We start from the raw sequence: 15,725 nt of genomic DNA on the forward strand, positions 1-15,725 counted from the left end.
ATTTAGTTCGAGGCAATCGTTTCCCCAAGAGGAGAGCATGCTAATTCCGAGAAAGTATGGGTAGAACGAGAAACTTTCAAATGAAAACTTACGGAGTGAGCTTTCATACGAAAGCTCACTCTGTAAGCAGGGCTTGAACCAAGACTGCAAAATAAGTTTAAATTTTTTAGCGTCTTAGGAGTCTGAAAATTTCTTTTCTTACTTGCTGACATGCAATGCTGCACTGCGCAGACGCATTGTAACTAAAACAGTTTCTAGGTGGGAGTGAGTGAATAAACTTTATTTAGGGTACCAAGGTATTGATGGTCAAAGGTAAGTGGCCACCCTATTCCAGGTAGCAAATTGTTTTCAGCGCATAAACCTTATAGACATAACTGCGCGTACAGAAAGAACCACATGCATAGGAGGCGGATTGTGCGCTTTATAATGTATACGAGTAGAAAAGCCGTTGCTCTTGCAGAGGCAAAAAAAAGAAGAAAAGAGAAGAAGTGGATACACAACACCTCCTTTTCGTAAGGTCAACGTATGAACAAGTGCTCACGAAATCGCCCTCCATGGCGGTAATGAACCATTTCCTTCCACAACACCCGCTTCCATTTCTTCTTTACCGACCTAAGTCCCTAAGGTGACCGCCTATTACTTTTCCTACAGCCGGAGAACACGCCTCACAGCAGAGGCACTCCAGACACACTAGACACCAGCCGAAATTTACCAGACACCCGCCATTGCCTTCACGTCATCTTCTGTAGCCACATGGTAATTTTTCACTTCCTCTCGGGAGGCACGACGCGCCCACTTTTTATGATGTGTCTTCCAGACCTTTCATTTTAGTGTGCGTGTGTGTGTGCGTGCGTGCGTGATGCGTGTGTTCGTGCGTGCGTGCGTGTGTTTGTGTGTGTGTGTTTGTGCGTGTGTGTGTGTGTGTGGGTACATGCGTGCGTACGTTCTCCTTCACTCCTCTTGCAGTGGCAAAATCTACACGACTCAGTCGGACGTACGCTGCACATAGACGGCAATGTGGCGCCTGTTAGCTTGGTGTTCCAAGCGATGTCGTATTCAGCGATACTGACATGGCCGCTACTCATATTTCTGAGAAACTTAGCAGTATTTATTGCGCTTATTTGGTTGGCCTTGTGTCTTGCGAAGGCTCCGGATAATTTTGCGAGAACTATGACGTATGTTTTTCGAGGACTCATGAGCAGTCCGTGAACACAATAGATTCGAGTGGAAATTCGGTCTCTGCGAAGCTTAACGAACGTTAGAATTTTTGAAAGGGGCATTAATATTTTTCATCAAGAAAACTGCACACAAAATCTCCAAACAGCTGCTAATTTAAAAGCTGATGAAACTGCGCTGAGTGCGTTTTAAGTCTAGATGTGCTGACAACGAAAAAAAATGCTGCGTCCAGGTCACAGCGCTCCGCGTATGTCTCGAAAATTTCCTTCCATTGCGTAAACTTTGTTATTGTTGTTCCTCTGCACAAGTCGCACATACTCACCGTGGGGCATGTAATGTATGTCATGTCTCGCACAGTCACCAAAAGGAAAAGAAAACAAAAGATTGGCGCAACAGTTGGGCAGACTAAATTGCAACACGGTTGGTTCTTGCAAGAAAAAAGCGTTGTCGTTGGTTAATTGCAGCAACGTGAACAGAAATTGGATCCTATTGGTCATAGATTCTCTATATAGATTAACAATATACCTGTACTAGTATAAGCTACTCCGTTACCGCCTTTTTGCCCCTAACCTATCATCCTCTTCTTGTTCATGTTATTTGATGTTCAGGGTTGTCGAGTTCATATTATTTTATTGGTTATTGCTTTACTAAAGTTTATTATTACTTTATTTATTTACTTATAAATAAACAAATAAAATAAGTAAACTTGCAGCAGCCTATTACGCAGCAAGCTCCACGTGGCTAATAATGTTATATTTGTTTGAAATTTGCAGGTGCTGCGGCGAGAGGTGGCGTCTCGCTACAGTCACCGGTACACTTCCACTAGAAATGCCCCCCGTCGGCCGCCATTCCTCCCATTCACATACTATTTCTTGCATCACCCTGCAGCGTTATACGTGGTTTTGTGCAAACTACGTTACAAGGCTATCTTGGGCGCAAACCATATCTTAGCACAGGTAAACGGGAAGCCTTCATCGTCAGCTGCTTCTTAAAAACAGTTGCGCAAATAGTTTAAAGACGTCGCCCGAGCAGCGTCTAGAAGTTTTCCAGCTCCCGGCGTTCGACCATCTTTAGATGTTCGAGCATAAGGCCGATTTAGCTTTTCTGTTGGCCTCACTCAAGCGGAAAATCTGGGCGATATGACAGGGCATCTTCAGGAAGCGCCATGGTGAGGACAATGTGACCACATTATTAGGTCGTGCACAAAGCACATGGTCAGAGACACTTGATAGTTTGCAACAGTGAATATGTCAGCAGTAACGACTTGAGTGGTTTTTAAACAGTATAGGACGGCGAGCAGTATAGCACGGCTCAGCTGGGGGCAGTACGGATGCTCCGCAGCGTGCTACTATATAATGGACAGTGACGCTGGGTGCAACGTGGTTACTCCAATCAGTGAAACACTATACAGTAAATAGGCAACGTGCAAGGTGAGGTTGTAGAGACTGGGACAAAAAGAAAATCAGTCTCACCTCTGAACCTGCAGCTCCAGGTAGTTTCCCGCGCGCATGATGGCGTCCTGGGCTTCCTTGTGACGCATCTGATCGGTCGACTTGCCCTGGATGCTTAGCAGGGCGTCACCAGTCTGCAAGCCACCCTTTTCCGCCAGGCTGCCGGGGTTCACCTGCGCGCAATAGAACGTGTGGACCTCAATGTCTGCACGTCTGTATAAGGCGCTGAAGCAGTCTTCTAAAATATGACACTTTGTTGCACGTTACACTTCGTAATTTCATTGCCATAGTGCTAAGCCTTATATGGTTACTGAAGGATGATAGAGTAGGAGCAGTTTAATGTCGTTTCATTAAATCAGTCAGGCTAACGTTCAGAGGTGCTGCCACAGCACGTTCATATGGAAAACACCTCTGAGAGAAAGGTCAGTGAGGAGTAAAATAGCGGTTATACGCCGGCGTTTTGTCGGCACAGCAGCTGCTTGCCGAAGCTTCTTAAACTAACAGAGTTGTCGTTGTGCAAAAGGACCTCGCGCAAAGCACACACCTACACACACGGGTCACACTGCTTTTAAGTTTTGTATCCCGCTGGGTCTAATCATTAGGTTATCGTGCTTTGTCTAGCTCTTGCGTACCGTGAACCCCCCCGCACTTGAAACCTCGCCCCGTAAACTGGCCGACTTATTGTCTGATCATCATCGTCATCCTTTATAACCCTTTTTACCTTTATCTCATTCCCACGGTGTAGAGGAGCAGACGTTGCCACAGTTTGAGTCTAGCTAATATGATGGCGTCGTCCCTACAAATTCCGGAAGCGTATTTCTGATCATAGGCGTTGGTTTTTATTCGTAAATGGTTCTTGATTTTACACAGACGCGCGAAAAGAGAGACCAGAGGCTTATCAGGGCGCACGCAATCTTGGAGCTACCTCGAGCACCCTCATGACCAATAGCAGGCCGTTATCGTTACATGCTCGATGCCGAAGGGCTTTCCAGGCAACCGTCCGCATGCGGTCGCGCTCTAGCGTTGCCGGAGGCGGGAGTTCATGAGACGGCCGCACAGCATACGGCGCACCGTTGCCGAGCGGGGTCTCCTGTGTAGAGCGGCGATGAGAACGATAGTACCAATGCTAAAGCCTCTCGTGGCTGGAACGCGCTATAAAACGCTCTTCACGGCGGGCGCTGTAGCGGATATGAGGCAAAAGCGCAGAAAAAGTGTGCACCCCGAGGGGCGTATTTTCACCGCAACGAAGCGCGTATATAGCCGCGGGGCCGCCAAGTATTTCATTCCCGGCACGGCGCTACCATATATCGCGTCGTCACAGAGCGCTTGCACTGCAAAGTGCCATATGGCGCACTCGAGAAAAGGCGCCCAGTATCAATTACGGCCCACCGTTCCCGCGTACGGCTTCTTTTCCGCCGGAGGAAAAGGGCAGCGCGCACTTGACCGATATCTACTGTGCCGACAGGCGGCGAACGGCGTGCGGAGCGGCTGAGATCACCGGCGCGGAATTTCCGAAACGAGCACCGCCCCTTGGGCGAGCGCACGGCCCGCTGGGAGACCGGTGGTCGCGCGTGTGGAATGCCGCGTGCGACCGAGGGACAGGAAGAGCAGAAATAAAGTCAATGGCGGTGGGCTTTCGGTTCTGGCGAAGAGATGGCAGTGAAAGAGAGCAGGCAATAATCGTTAGGGACGTCTTTTAAACGTCAGGTTGCGCCCCATTAACGCGGCACGGGCTTCTCTTTAAACTGCGCGCAGTTCGCAAGAATTGACACGGGCAGGGAGGTTGGAAAGACGACCCTTGCTTTAATGTTATGTTCGTGTATTTAGGTCTTCTTTTAAATATGCAGCTGTGTGCCATCGCCACCCCGCCTGCAGTTGATCTAAAGAAAATATATGTACCATGAGAAGTGTTAAGTGGCGTAAAATAACGTCTGCACACTGTCAACGATTAGAGAACGTGCCTAGTAATTAAACAGGGTCAAGTTATTTCAAACGCTCCTGGTTTCGAATGGTCCCGCAAAGAAAAAATTGCAAATATTTCGACGCTCCGATCTGGAATCGCAAAGGCAGGCTTTATCTCTAAGTGAAGGCAGTGATGACAAGGCTTCACAAGTTTCCATTGTGTCGCTTCAGGCATGCCTGACTACTTCCTAAGTATCTCACATACACAATACGTACAAGCTCTGAGCAAGCCGCTGCGCTTTACCGATGCATGGTGACACGGTGCCCTACTTGCACGTAATGAGCGTCTCAGATAAGATTCTACACTGCAGTGTCGCTTCTTTCGAATAGAAAACTGATGTAAGGGCTTTCTGGAAAATGTGCCACCACATCACTCCCTTTTTTTTTTGTCCTGTCATAATTATGTTTGGCTAATTGTAATTAAGACAACTGAATGGCAATTTCTTTTTCCTGGAAATGCTGGGAGGCTTTTTGTACACACTTTTTCCTGGCTATTGAATACGTGGTCCACCTGGTGCCATATAACGAATGTATTATTCTATCTGCTGACCATTTTTCAATCTTTGTGGCAGCACGGTGTGATTAATACTTCGTGGCACGGTGAATAGCACCTATCCTCATCTGTCTGAAAAAGGAAAGTGGCTTAGCTGCTTCTCTGAATAATGTACTTATATAAGCTCGTACATTTTGTTTAGGCTTAGTATCTTCCTAAAAAAAGGACACTGGCAATTTAACAACCTAAGGCCAACTCAGTTTAGTGTGCTACTATGGCTGCAATGTAGTAACTAAAATCTCGTAATAAAAAACAGACGCAAACGCTGCATAACTCAAGCAGGATCCATAGCATGCCGCTTCAGGATCGACTTCGTACATTACGTTCACATCAGCGTTTACACGCACATCAATAGTTCATCGCCGAGATAACGTCTGCCGATCATCACGTCGAAACACTGGTTTGTAATTTACTACATCAAACGACGGTCCAACTGCACTGCCCTCTCATCGCTTTTACTGAGGTCGCGCACATTCAGGATGCCTCACTTGTTTCATTAATCAGTGTTTAACAGGTTAAGGGCCACATTTCCCATCAATACAGTAGCCATACTGTTTCATTAGTCAGTGTTTAACAGGTTAATGACCACATTTATCATCAATACAGTAGGCTAATCTTGTTTACCTCTGACACTTGTGACTGAGAATATGCACATTCGCAGACACGAGCGCACGTATCCTCCATACTGGTCATGTATTGTCGAGATTTCAGTAAAGGCAGACATCGAAGCTTGTTGATTACGTAAGATTCTTAAATTGTTGGGTTTAGCGTCCCGTAAGCGCAAGTTATTTAACTGCACATAGTGGAGGGCTCCGGATTAACATTGACCATTTGGGGTCCTTTAACGACCACATAGGTCTGAGCACGCAAGCATTTCGTTGAGGGCGAAATGCGGACACCGCGCCCGGGAACCGAACCCATGACCTCGTGCCCAGCAGCAGAACGCCAGAGCCACCTCGGTGGATTCGTAACGATTCCTCAAGTGTGCGTTAACCCACTCCTCTCATTGCGAACAACGCGCCGATGGCGGCAGGTGCTCAACGTAATGGTGTCGAAAGATGTTAAGCTCAATGTGAGCGATGCATAATGTAACACTTATGAAGCAGCAAATTATAAATCGCTATTAAACATTGCTCTCAGGTGATAAGCATCGGCTTATCTATAGGATTTTCTCACTTGTAACTTTAGAGGCGTGACAATGATAGCGCTTCTGTATAGTCCCACGGGCTGTAAGCAAGACTCATGGAAAGTGTCAGTCAAGATGTTCCCAATAGATGCATCGGCGTGACGACTAGTAAGCATTTGATAAGGCTTGTGAAAATTCCTCGGCATTCTAGCGTGGTGTCCTTCACGCGCTTGAGCATGTCACGTTTCGGCCATTGGAGTTGTCAGTCAATTCGGCCTCGTGCTGCCACCCGATAAACTCCTGGTTATCTTAGATGGTAGAATAGCAAATGAGGTCTTATTGCCGCAGCAGATCAGATTCCTCTACAGTGAGGGTTTTTTTTTTTTTTGATCAGACAAAATCTGCTCCCTTTGTAGCACCGTGCTGCACTTAAGTGGATTGAAGTTTCTTCCTCGTGTCAAACTTCATTCACATTGCCGATTTCCGCAGTACATACTTGGTTAGTCGACATCCCAGTAAGTCGAATGGGGCTGCAAATAATACGGAGCTCTCCCAGTGGCGCTTCTCACGGCCCTGGTCGGAAGGCTAAGCTCCGTCAATCAATCAGGTTATCGAGCAAAGCGCTCTGCTCAAGTAGACCTGCCCGCTTTCTTTTATTCTTCATTTAACAGTTTCTCTCCCTCTTCTCCCTCTGTGGCAAGGCATCCCCACCTCCACCATACGCCACAGGTGCGTGACTGCTGGAACCTCCGACCGCGAGCACCGACGCCAGGTGGTGGTCACTCAATAGGAGATCCCAGCGGTCGATTTAGGCACCACTGGCCTCCTTGAAGTACTTGGGTTCAGCGAGAGCAGGGGGAAAGTAAGCAGCATGCCCGCAGTAGGGTTTAGTAAGCGGCTATTCGAAGATTGGTGGAAGTAAGGAAACGGCAAAGAGCGGAGGCGTGCAATAACAAAGTTCGCCATCGGAGTTCAGAAAGTTTGCTTATGGGAATTCATGGTGGTTTTTTTAACATAGGTAGGACATTAGGCAATATAATAACAAGAGCTTGGTTGCGCAACCCACCACCCCGTTCCAAAGGGGACGCTCATAGCATCCATCCATCCAGAAGAGGTACGCGTGCTGTGAAGTATCAGCCACTCGCACTCCGTGCAGAGCGCCACCCTCGCTGAGTTAAAGAACGGCACACTGCGCATGTATAAGCGTGTTCTAGAGCAGATATTGAGCAGCCAGCACCTGGCATCCTCAGTGGCTATCGGCGCCACTACCGCGCACCCGTCCCGCATTCTCCTTCACGTAGCCAGAGTTGTATAGCACCTGAACCTCTCTCTATACTTTCACTGGGGTCTCTTCTCTGGCAGGCTTGTACGTCCCCCTTTTACGCTGCCACGAGCGGACGCGTGAGTGTTACACAAACATTCGCGGCCTTGAATTCCTCCGTCAGCCATGGTCATTTAAGTGGTTTTATACTCGCCGGGTGTGGAGGGTCCCTCGTCTTTGTCTTTGCACGCGGAAAGAGGAATTTCCTCGATTTCCCACGGTCAGTTTCCACTCTTTTGTGCGCATTTCTGTTCTTCTTGAGAAAGCGGTACCTGGGATTTATCCTCGCGACTGTCATCAAAATGTCATTACCGCATAGCGATGCGCGAGCAGCCAGTGTGGCGCTTCGTCGTTCCGGTGATGGTCGGCACGGTGCTTACTGAATAACGCCTTCAGAAAGGTATTTAGGACTCCCTTGCGAATATTTGCGAGGCCAAGAGTGACAGATTGCATTCACTTCATTCTTCTTTCGTTGAAGGTCAAAAATGCCTAACACGTGTGCAAAAAAAAAAATGAAAGTGCGACCGCGTGTCACCTCTAGGGTACATTTCCATAACCATGGCAGCAAGAGAAAATGTTCATTGGGGGTGCTTATTTTGTCCAGTTGGGCTGCCACATATGAGAGAGTTGATCGCGCGCCACACTGTTATAGCATCTTCGACTAATTCAGCTGCATTTTAATGAGAGACGACCGCTAAGCCAAGCTGACGAGGTGGGGCTCTAAATTGAAGACATAACGTCAGGAACGAATTGCAAGGCACAAAGTCTGGTCCGATACACTTGTGACGCTTCGGCTCTTACAGTGGTAGTACGCGTTGTACTCTTGCTGGAACCTAAAGTTATCACTAGGGTAGCCAATCCGTGCACTTCATATCCGAGCACGTTGACTATGTATAAGTCGAATGACGGCAGCCCTGCCCAAAGACAATAGAGGGTTGGGATCTTAAAATTGAAAAAAAAGAAAAAAATCTAGAGGCGGCTCTTTCTTCTAAAATGGTTGCTGGCTGTGCGTTAGTGAAAGACGTTTCACCAACGTTTTAGACAACCGGCGACGAAAATCAACCGTAGGACAGTTGAGTGGTTTGTTATTGCTGACTGGGACTGGTTATGGCTATAGCGCAGATTGCTAGGTACCGGCTCGAGCACAAATGACCTTCCCCAGAGGATTTCTCATAATATATTCACACAACTTACGCGAATCGTTTTTTTTTTTTTGGAATCTCTGCAAGGAGAGAATCAGTTATTCCGAGGTTGGGACAAAATTCAGCGCATGAAAATACAACGGACAATAAGAAACAGACAGTATTGAGCGATCGTTTCAGTCTGTTTATCCTCGTCCGTTCTGTTTTCTTTCTTTCTTCGTGTCGCGACATTTACCAAAACTCGAGGGCCTATGTAAGGACGAAGTGTTCGATCTGTTATAGAAATTCACTACAATGAAGAAATCCCCGGAAAAACGAAATCTAGGACCTTGGCTAGCTGGCTCACATGTATATGAGTAAAATTCCCCAACTGGTGTTGATACAACTTCAGGTCACCTGGCGGGTTGCTGTCGTGTAATTGTGAGCGCTACGCTCTATAGTTCTTTTTTTCCTCATCAAATGGCAGTATTAGGAAAACGGGGCAAATGAGAGGGACGCGTGATCTTTAGAGTCATGGTAATGTGCAATAAAATCAACTTGCACGCGTGCACGGCTTTCAGTTGCCTTATCAAAAAAAAAGCAAATGACGCATCTTTTCAACACAGGGACTACGAGCTCCAGACGCAACTATCACTTGCGATTGTTCCGTGCCACCGGCGCCCATATGTACGTGTTATGACCCGACACACAAACTCCTGCTCGACTACCACAAACGTCATCTAGATAACGCGCACGCACACGCAGGCACGCAAGATATGCTATAAGCAATGACGACACAACTGAATACTGGTAAGCGCAATTCTAAGACGGGACAAAAGATAGACACAGAAGCACATGACCATCTTCTATCCCGTCTTAGACTTGCACTTACCAGTGTTCAGTTGTTAAGCATGAGCCAACTAGCCCCAAAACGAATTTTGTTAATGACGACACAAAAGTGGACCGACAGTCCGTATATATAGTCATGTCGACTTGTTGACATGAAAGCAGCGGTGGTTACCACCCTCGCGCTTTCGCTGCGCTGTGCTTGACAATGAACACATAGAGGCATTTAGCTGCTAAGCACGAGACCGGGTTTGAATCCCAGCCACGGCGGCCCCATTTCGATGGGGTCGAAATGCAAAAGCGCGTGCGCCTGATAATCACATCGTAGTCTTTGTACGTCAAACCTCCAGAGTTAAATTTAATTAAATGAACATAGCATGATGATGCGGATTGTGGCGTGTGGCCGTGACAAGACAAGGTCAGTGACAAGCCAGCTTGTAGTGATGGGGATTGTGTGGCAACAACAAGGGGAGAATTAATGATTGTGATTACGGAAGAAGAAGACGACGGCACGCCACGAACGAGGAAGCGCCATGCGGAGAGCGGGAGGCTCGAACGGCAGCTCGCTGACCGGCGCAGGTGCATATATCTTTACAATACCGACAGGAAATCATTCCTCAAGTTGACGAAGTCAAGTACGTTGGTGTCATTTACGATGGCAAACTCACCTGGCGCAGTCACATTGAACATATTAAACAAAGGCAGAACGACCCGTAGAACGAACGAACGAGCTCCGCTGGCTCAGCCACAGTCGCTCTGGACTACGCAGGGATACCTTACTGATGGTCTATAAAATGTATGTTCGGTCCATATTAGAATTCGGCTGCGTGATATTTTCCGGTGGCACCGCCTACAAAATTAAACCTCTCATACTTTTAGAAAGAGAAGCTCTACAGTCATGCCTTGGGCTACCTAGATTGGTTGCGAACGCTGTTTTACATCAGGAAGCTCATATACCCACCCTAGATTGCAGATTCCGCATACTTACGGTTCAGACATTTTTAAAAATTTATGACAATTTAAATAGACGTACGCAATATGCTTTTATCACTGAACCTGCTGAGTTTTTCCAAGTATCGTGGTCGAGATTCCACAGTCCTCAGATAGTATTCGTACAAGCACAGTTACAAAAATTGGATGTATCCATACGCCAAGTTTACCATTCAAATGATGCCTCTACAGACCTCAAAATTGAGTTCGAGGACATATTTCCTAATCATGCTAAACTATTACCAAGGCGAGATTTAATTAATATCTTACACGGCCACCTACACCAGCTAACCACTGACAACGTAATAGCTACTGACGCTTCTGTTTGCAATGAGAGGGCAGGAGTGGGGATCTTCCCTGAATCTCTTCAATGGTCCTACTCCCTTCGCCTTCCCGACTTCACACCTATATTTCAGGCAGAATAATTAGCGATTATATTAGCATTACGAAAACTCCCCCCAAAAGACCCATTAGCTGTTATCGTGACCGACTCACTATCTGTATGCACAGCACTAACTGCATCTTTAGATACAAGAATTCAAAGAACATTTCGTTCGATAGTATCTCCGTACTTACCAAAATGTATGTTTGCTTTGGGTACCGGGATATCATGGGTTGCACTTGAATGAAATGGCCGATTCACTCGCATGAGCATCCCTGAACGGCCCTATCATATCTGTTTTGCCGACATCAGCTTATGTCACCGCGGCTAGGTACAGCAATTTCGCTATATCTCAAAATTCTGCAATATCCATGCTAACACCGTATTGTGAATTCCACCATCTTGGCTTCCCATGAAATATTAATTGGTGTCCTTCAAGGCAATTGGAAGTATCTTTTACAAAATTGAGATGTCGTATACCTCCTCTAAATATTTACTTACACAGGTCTGGTCTCGCTATGTGCCCTCTATGTTCTTTTTGCAGTGCACCTGAAACTATCGAACATTATTTTCTTTCATGCCGCCGTTTTCGAAGACAAAGAAAAATATTAGAATACTCATTTACCAAATTTGGCCTATCGCTAACCTCGACAAGCATTCTTTCTTTTGGAGCGACTTCACTGGGATCCAGCCACAGGGATGCTTTTCTTGCAGTTTACAATTTAATTAGAGAGGCAAAAAGAGTACCTTGCTGATTTTCTGCAATTATCCATAGTTTCTATTAATTAAATTCTTTGCGTTAAATTATTTTATCAAAATTTATAACCATATTTTGATTGCAAGTCTAAATTACAGTTCTATCCTCTCACGCTACACTATTCAAATCTAGTTTCTCTATACTTCTAACCTTTACACTTTCGCACATGCTCTGGGGATGTATCTCTATAGCAAGCCCTGACCTCAACTCAGCTAGGTGGGAGGCGGCCCTCCGCAACCCGCTCCTGGCTGAGCAACGTTGGGCTGTCCAGCAGGCCCACGATGCGGCTGGCAGGCTAGGCCTGTCGGTCCCGACGTGGGAGCGGCCCGCGACATGCTAATACGCGTTCTGCAGGACTGTAAAATAAAGGTTACTCAATCAGTCAATCAATCTAACCTTACGGAAAACCGCCTGCTTCTTGGCCAATCTCCCATAGTGGGTACGCGCCACTGTCTGGGACACAAGACAAGACAATACCGGCGATCGAGGCTCGGGTACTGGCGACTGGGTGTCCTGCTACCGTGTTGACCTGGGTTGAGATCTCACTAGCGGCTGTGTTCTCCTGCACACCAGCGGCCTGCTGTCGTAGCGGCCTGGTGCAGTGCTCCGTGCTGGTAACCGAGACGTTCCAGTAGTGGCTGACGAGCCGCAGGCCAGTTACAGCAGTGGCCCGGTGGTCTGCCAGCCTGCTCTCTCCCCCCCCAGCTTTCCACGTCGCGACCAGGTGCGGCAGGCTGGTGACGGCGCAGGACGTGGCGTCGCAAGCAGCCTACCAGCTGTGCCGAAGAGTCGGACTACGAAGCGACGCAACGGCAACTGCTACCGTCACGGGCACCGCAACAACGACGCACAATGGCGAGTCTGCTGCATGAGTGCTATCACCGTATAGACGGACAGACCGGCTTCAGAACTCTTACTCTGTAGTACGCGTGTGTGTAAAGGAGGAGGAGGAGGAAAAACTTTATTTGCTCTAATTGGTTAGAAATTAGCGGTGGCAGATGTGGTCGGCCGTCTTCACGGTCTTCTTCCCCATCTGCGCAGGGTCGACGCCCCTATTCCAGGGCACCACTGAGGGTTGCTACTCGGTGAGCGTGCCTTAGTAGTCCATGCTGGACTTTCGGGTCGCTGCTGGAGAGCGTGTACCGTGTTAACGTGTCTGTGTATAGTCTGTGTTGCATGTAAACGGCTCCCGTCTGCCGTGTCATGATTAAAAGGATCCTGGGCCCAAAGGAAACGGCAGGTTTCCTTCACACACAGACATTTCGGTCCACTCGTTTGACGCCTGTGTTACCTTAGTGGTGTTGCTACAATACACGCAGCTCACAAATAAACTGTCTTCTTTTTTTTGTTTTACTGCTATATGCTTTTCAAATCAAACTGAGGAAAATATATTGGGACAGGGGAATATATTTTTTTTAATCACGACATTTTCACAATCACCTGTCCTCAACAGTAGCGCACCTGCGTGACAGTTCAAAGGGCAAAATACGCCTGCAGGGTAAGCCCGCTGTGCCTATAGCCACCTGCGTGACAACGGCACCACGCGTTCACCATACTAAGCCGTGTGAGCCTATATATAGGAATGAGCCTGGAGTGAAGGTTCGCGCAACATTCGATATTGTGGCGGCACGGGCGAAATTTGACCGAGCCCGCCTTTTTTTTTAGCACAAATGGCGAACCATCCGCAGAATCGATTTCGTTAGGCACGTGGGACTTTTCTATATCTGTCAATGATAGTGCCCGAATGAATAACTGCGAGGATTTCATAGGATACTCCTCCATCAGACAAACGGAATTTTTTAAATATAAAAAAGTGTGTCGCGCAGCATTAATAAATAGAACGAAATAATACTTTTTTTTTTGCTTTTCATAAATATTTCGCGATAGTTCATGCTCTTTGGTTCATGTCCCACCAGAAGCAGAGCGGCAAACACTGAGGGGGAAGCTAGGGGGACGAACAGGCGCGCCCGTCTTTTGTTCGGCGTTGTTGCGTTTTTCGCTCTTCACGTTCTGAAGTGAAATCGTGGCGCATATTTCTGGCCTATTGAAGACGATAAATATCCTCATTTCATTTCAAAGCAGCTAAGGCGAAGAACCTTCGAGCCACATGCGTTAGCTTTCTATTTTCTCGAGCCATCTCGCAAAATAAATAAATAAATAAATAAATAAATAAATAAATAAATAAATAATGAGACCGTCTTTTATTTGTTTATTTTTCTATCTCAGCAACTGATCGTGCTGTATCCTGGGTAGCGGTGTGATGCGACTCATCAGAGAGCGAAATTCTCTTTCAAATCGAGTTCATCAAAATACGGGACGCTTCGCTTGTGCGTAATTTCGCAATTACTGAACACCCACATAAACCACGATAATTAGAGGTACAAATCACTTCGGTCGCGCGTTTAGGTGGCTCGTCGTGAACATTGAACCGAAACTTTCCTTTCTTTTCACAATACAATAATTAAGTCCTTCTCTCTCTCTCTCTCTCTTATTCTATGTCGCAGGGGTAGGGCGCCTTACCTCTCCCCTCCCTAGTGCGGCAGCCAAACTTTTCTTACCCCGGCATCCAGTCTCACGAGATGCAATCGCTCGAGAGCGGCATTCCGCGACGCTGACCGAATCTGGAAGACTCGCCAGGTGCGCCTTTCCGGAGACAGCGGATGTGGGAAAGTAATGAAAGGGGATTGATGGATATCATATATACAGCAGTCCCACTATGGGTGCTCCCTTTAAGGCATCTACATCAACCAACCGCGTAGCTTCAATTTAATGACCCGGTCGCTTGCATCTCGCAGAATTATTGGCTTAAAGGACTTCGTGAAGCCAGTCGCTATAATTGGCTGGCATCACATACCGAAGTGCCTGCGCGTATCGCTTTGCTTCTTCCCTGTCCCTGCGCGTTTGTGGTAGCGGGAGCGCCTTTTATGTTTCATGCATTCGGTCCTTGTCACTAAATTTCGCGCTTTACCTTACAAATTGCACGCTTTCAGGACAAAGAGCCAAAGCCAACAAGCTCATTTTTTTTTAACAGCACGAGGATGACGGACAATGAAGCCAAGGAAAGTATTGGGGAAGTTAACTGGGCTCTTTGATTGAGATATCGAAATAATAACTAAAAGGGGAATGGAAGTGAAAGAAAAGACAACTTGCCCTTTTGGGAACCGAACAATCTACGCATACCGCGTGCGATAATATCCCTTGAGCTGCCATGGAGGCGGCTGTCCCATTTTCCAGATTCCTGGGTACACGCGCGTGTGAACTAGATTTAAAATAAAGAAGGCAGTAGTGCCCGCTATGCTTTCTTTGGCTTCATTATTGACTGCTCCATGGCTTCGTGTAAATGATTTCATGACGTTATGTTTAGAAGACAGCGCTTTCAAAGCAATGATAGCGCCAATCATGATCTATACAAGGTTGTTTATAAAGAAAGCATTGCAGCGAGCGCCGACATCGTTGGGTTACGCATCTGTGAAGTCGTGAAGAGAAGAAACGCGCTAATAGGCACCCACTCATTAGCGACTGGGAAGCGTTGATGACGGCTTTCACGAACAATGCGGCGGGTGTGTAGTTATGTAGTTTTGAAAATGCATTCCTTGCAACTTATTAGCTAGGCGACCTCACTGTCTCTGTGCACGAGTGGTTACTAGACGTTATTAAACCTCACGTAAAACACGCGACGTTCCTTTTTCGGCGCTCCGAGGCATCTCGCTGCTAAGTGTAGTATATTCACTCCTTGTGTTTTTACGGTTCGAGCTGCCGACGGAACTAAGATCGGCAGCCGTGGTGCTGCTGGAAGACCTTGCCTTAGCTTAATCATTGCGTCCCTTCTTGCAACGAACTAAAGTTCGCACATGCCGCCACTTGCAGCGCATCAAAACATATCTCCACCGACACTCGTGCAATGCGCTGAAAGGGCGATATCCAAACATTCCTGTGCAATCCGAAGCGTTCTGTAAATTTGGCTAGGAACGCCAACCTCCGATTTTTTTTTTTTGTTCAAGTAGACGTGTAGCGCATAAATTTTCTCATTCATCGAGCGA

The 15,725-nt window shown here is 47.0% G+C and overlaps 1 protein-coding gene and 1 long non-coding RNA gene across 6 annotated transcripts in view; one reads left to right on the forward strand and one right to left on the reverse strand.

Annotated features, from left to right (window-relative positions):
- The window catches only part of Zasp52 (Z band alternatively spliced PDZ-motif protein 52), a 106,826-nt gene that overhangs the window by 52,185 nt on the left and 38,916 nt on the right, over positions 1-15,725 (reverse strand). For all 4 annotated transcript variants that reach the window (XM_065434405.2, XM_065434408.2, XM_065434407.2 and 1 more), the window contains exon 2: positions 2,649-2,800. In XM_065434405.2, coding sequence (XP_065290477.1) covers positions 2,649-2,800 — 152 coding nt within the window. The remainder of the gene's footprint in view (positions 1-2,648; positions 2,801-15,725) is intronic.
- Positions 12,158-15,725, forward strand: part of LOC135903936 (uncharacterized) — a 33,405-nt gene continuing 29,837 nt past the window's right edge. The window contains exons 1-3 of one of the 2 annotated variants that reach the window (XR_010564963.2): positions 12,158-12,540; positions 12,727-12,770; positions 14,190-14,322. This is a non-coding gene — a long non-coding RNA (uncharacterized lncRNA). The remainder of the gene's footprint in view (positions 12,541-12,726; positions 12,771-14,189; positions 14,323-15,725) is intronic. The other variant, XR_011507400.1, reaches the window with a different exon arrangement.

This window comes from Dermacentor albipictus, chromosome 1, assembly GCF_038994185.2.
Source record: "Dermacentor albipictus isolate Rhodes 1998 colony chromosome 1, USDA_Dalb.pri_finalv2, whole genome shotgun sequence".
NCBI classification, from domain to species: domain Eukaryota; kingdom Metazoa; phylum Arthropoda; class Arachnida; order Ixodida; family Ixodidae; genus Dermacentor; species Dermacentor albipictus.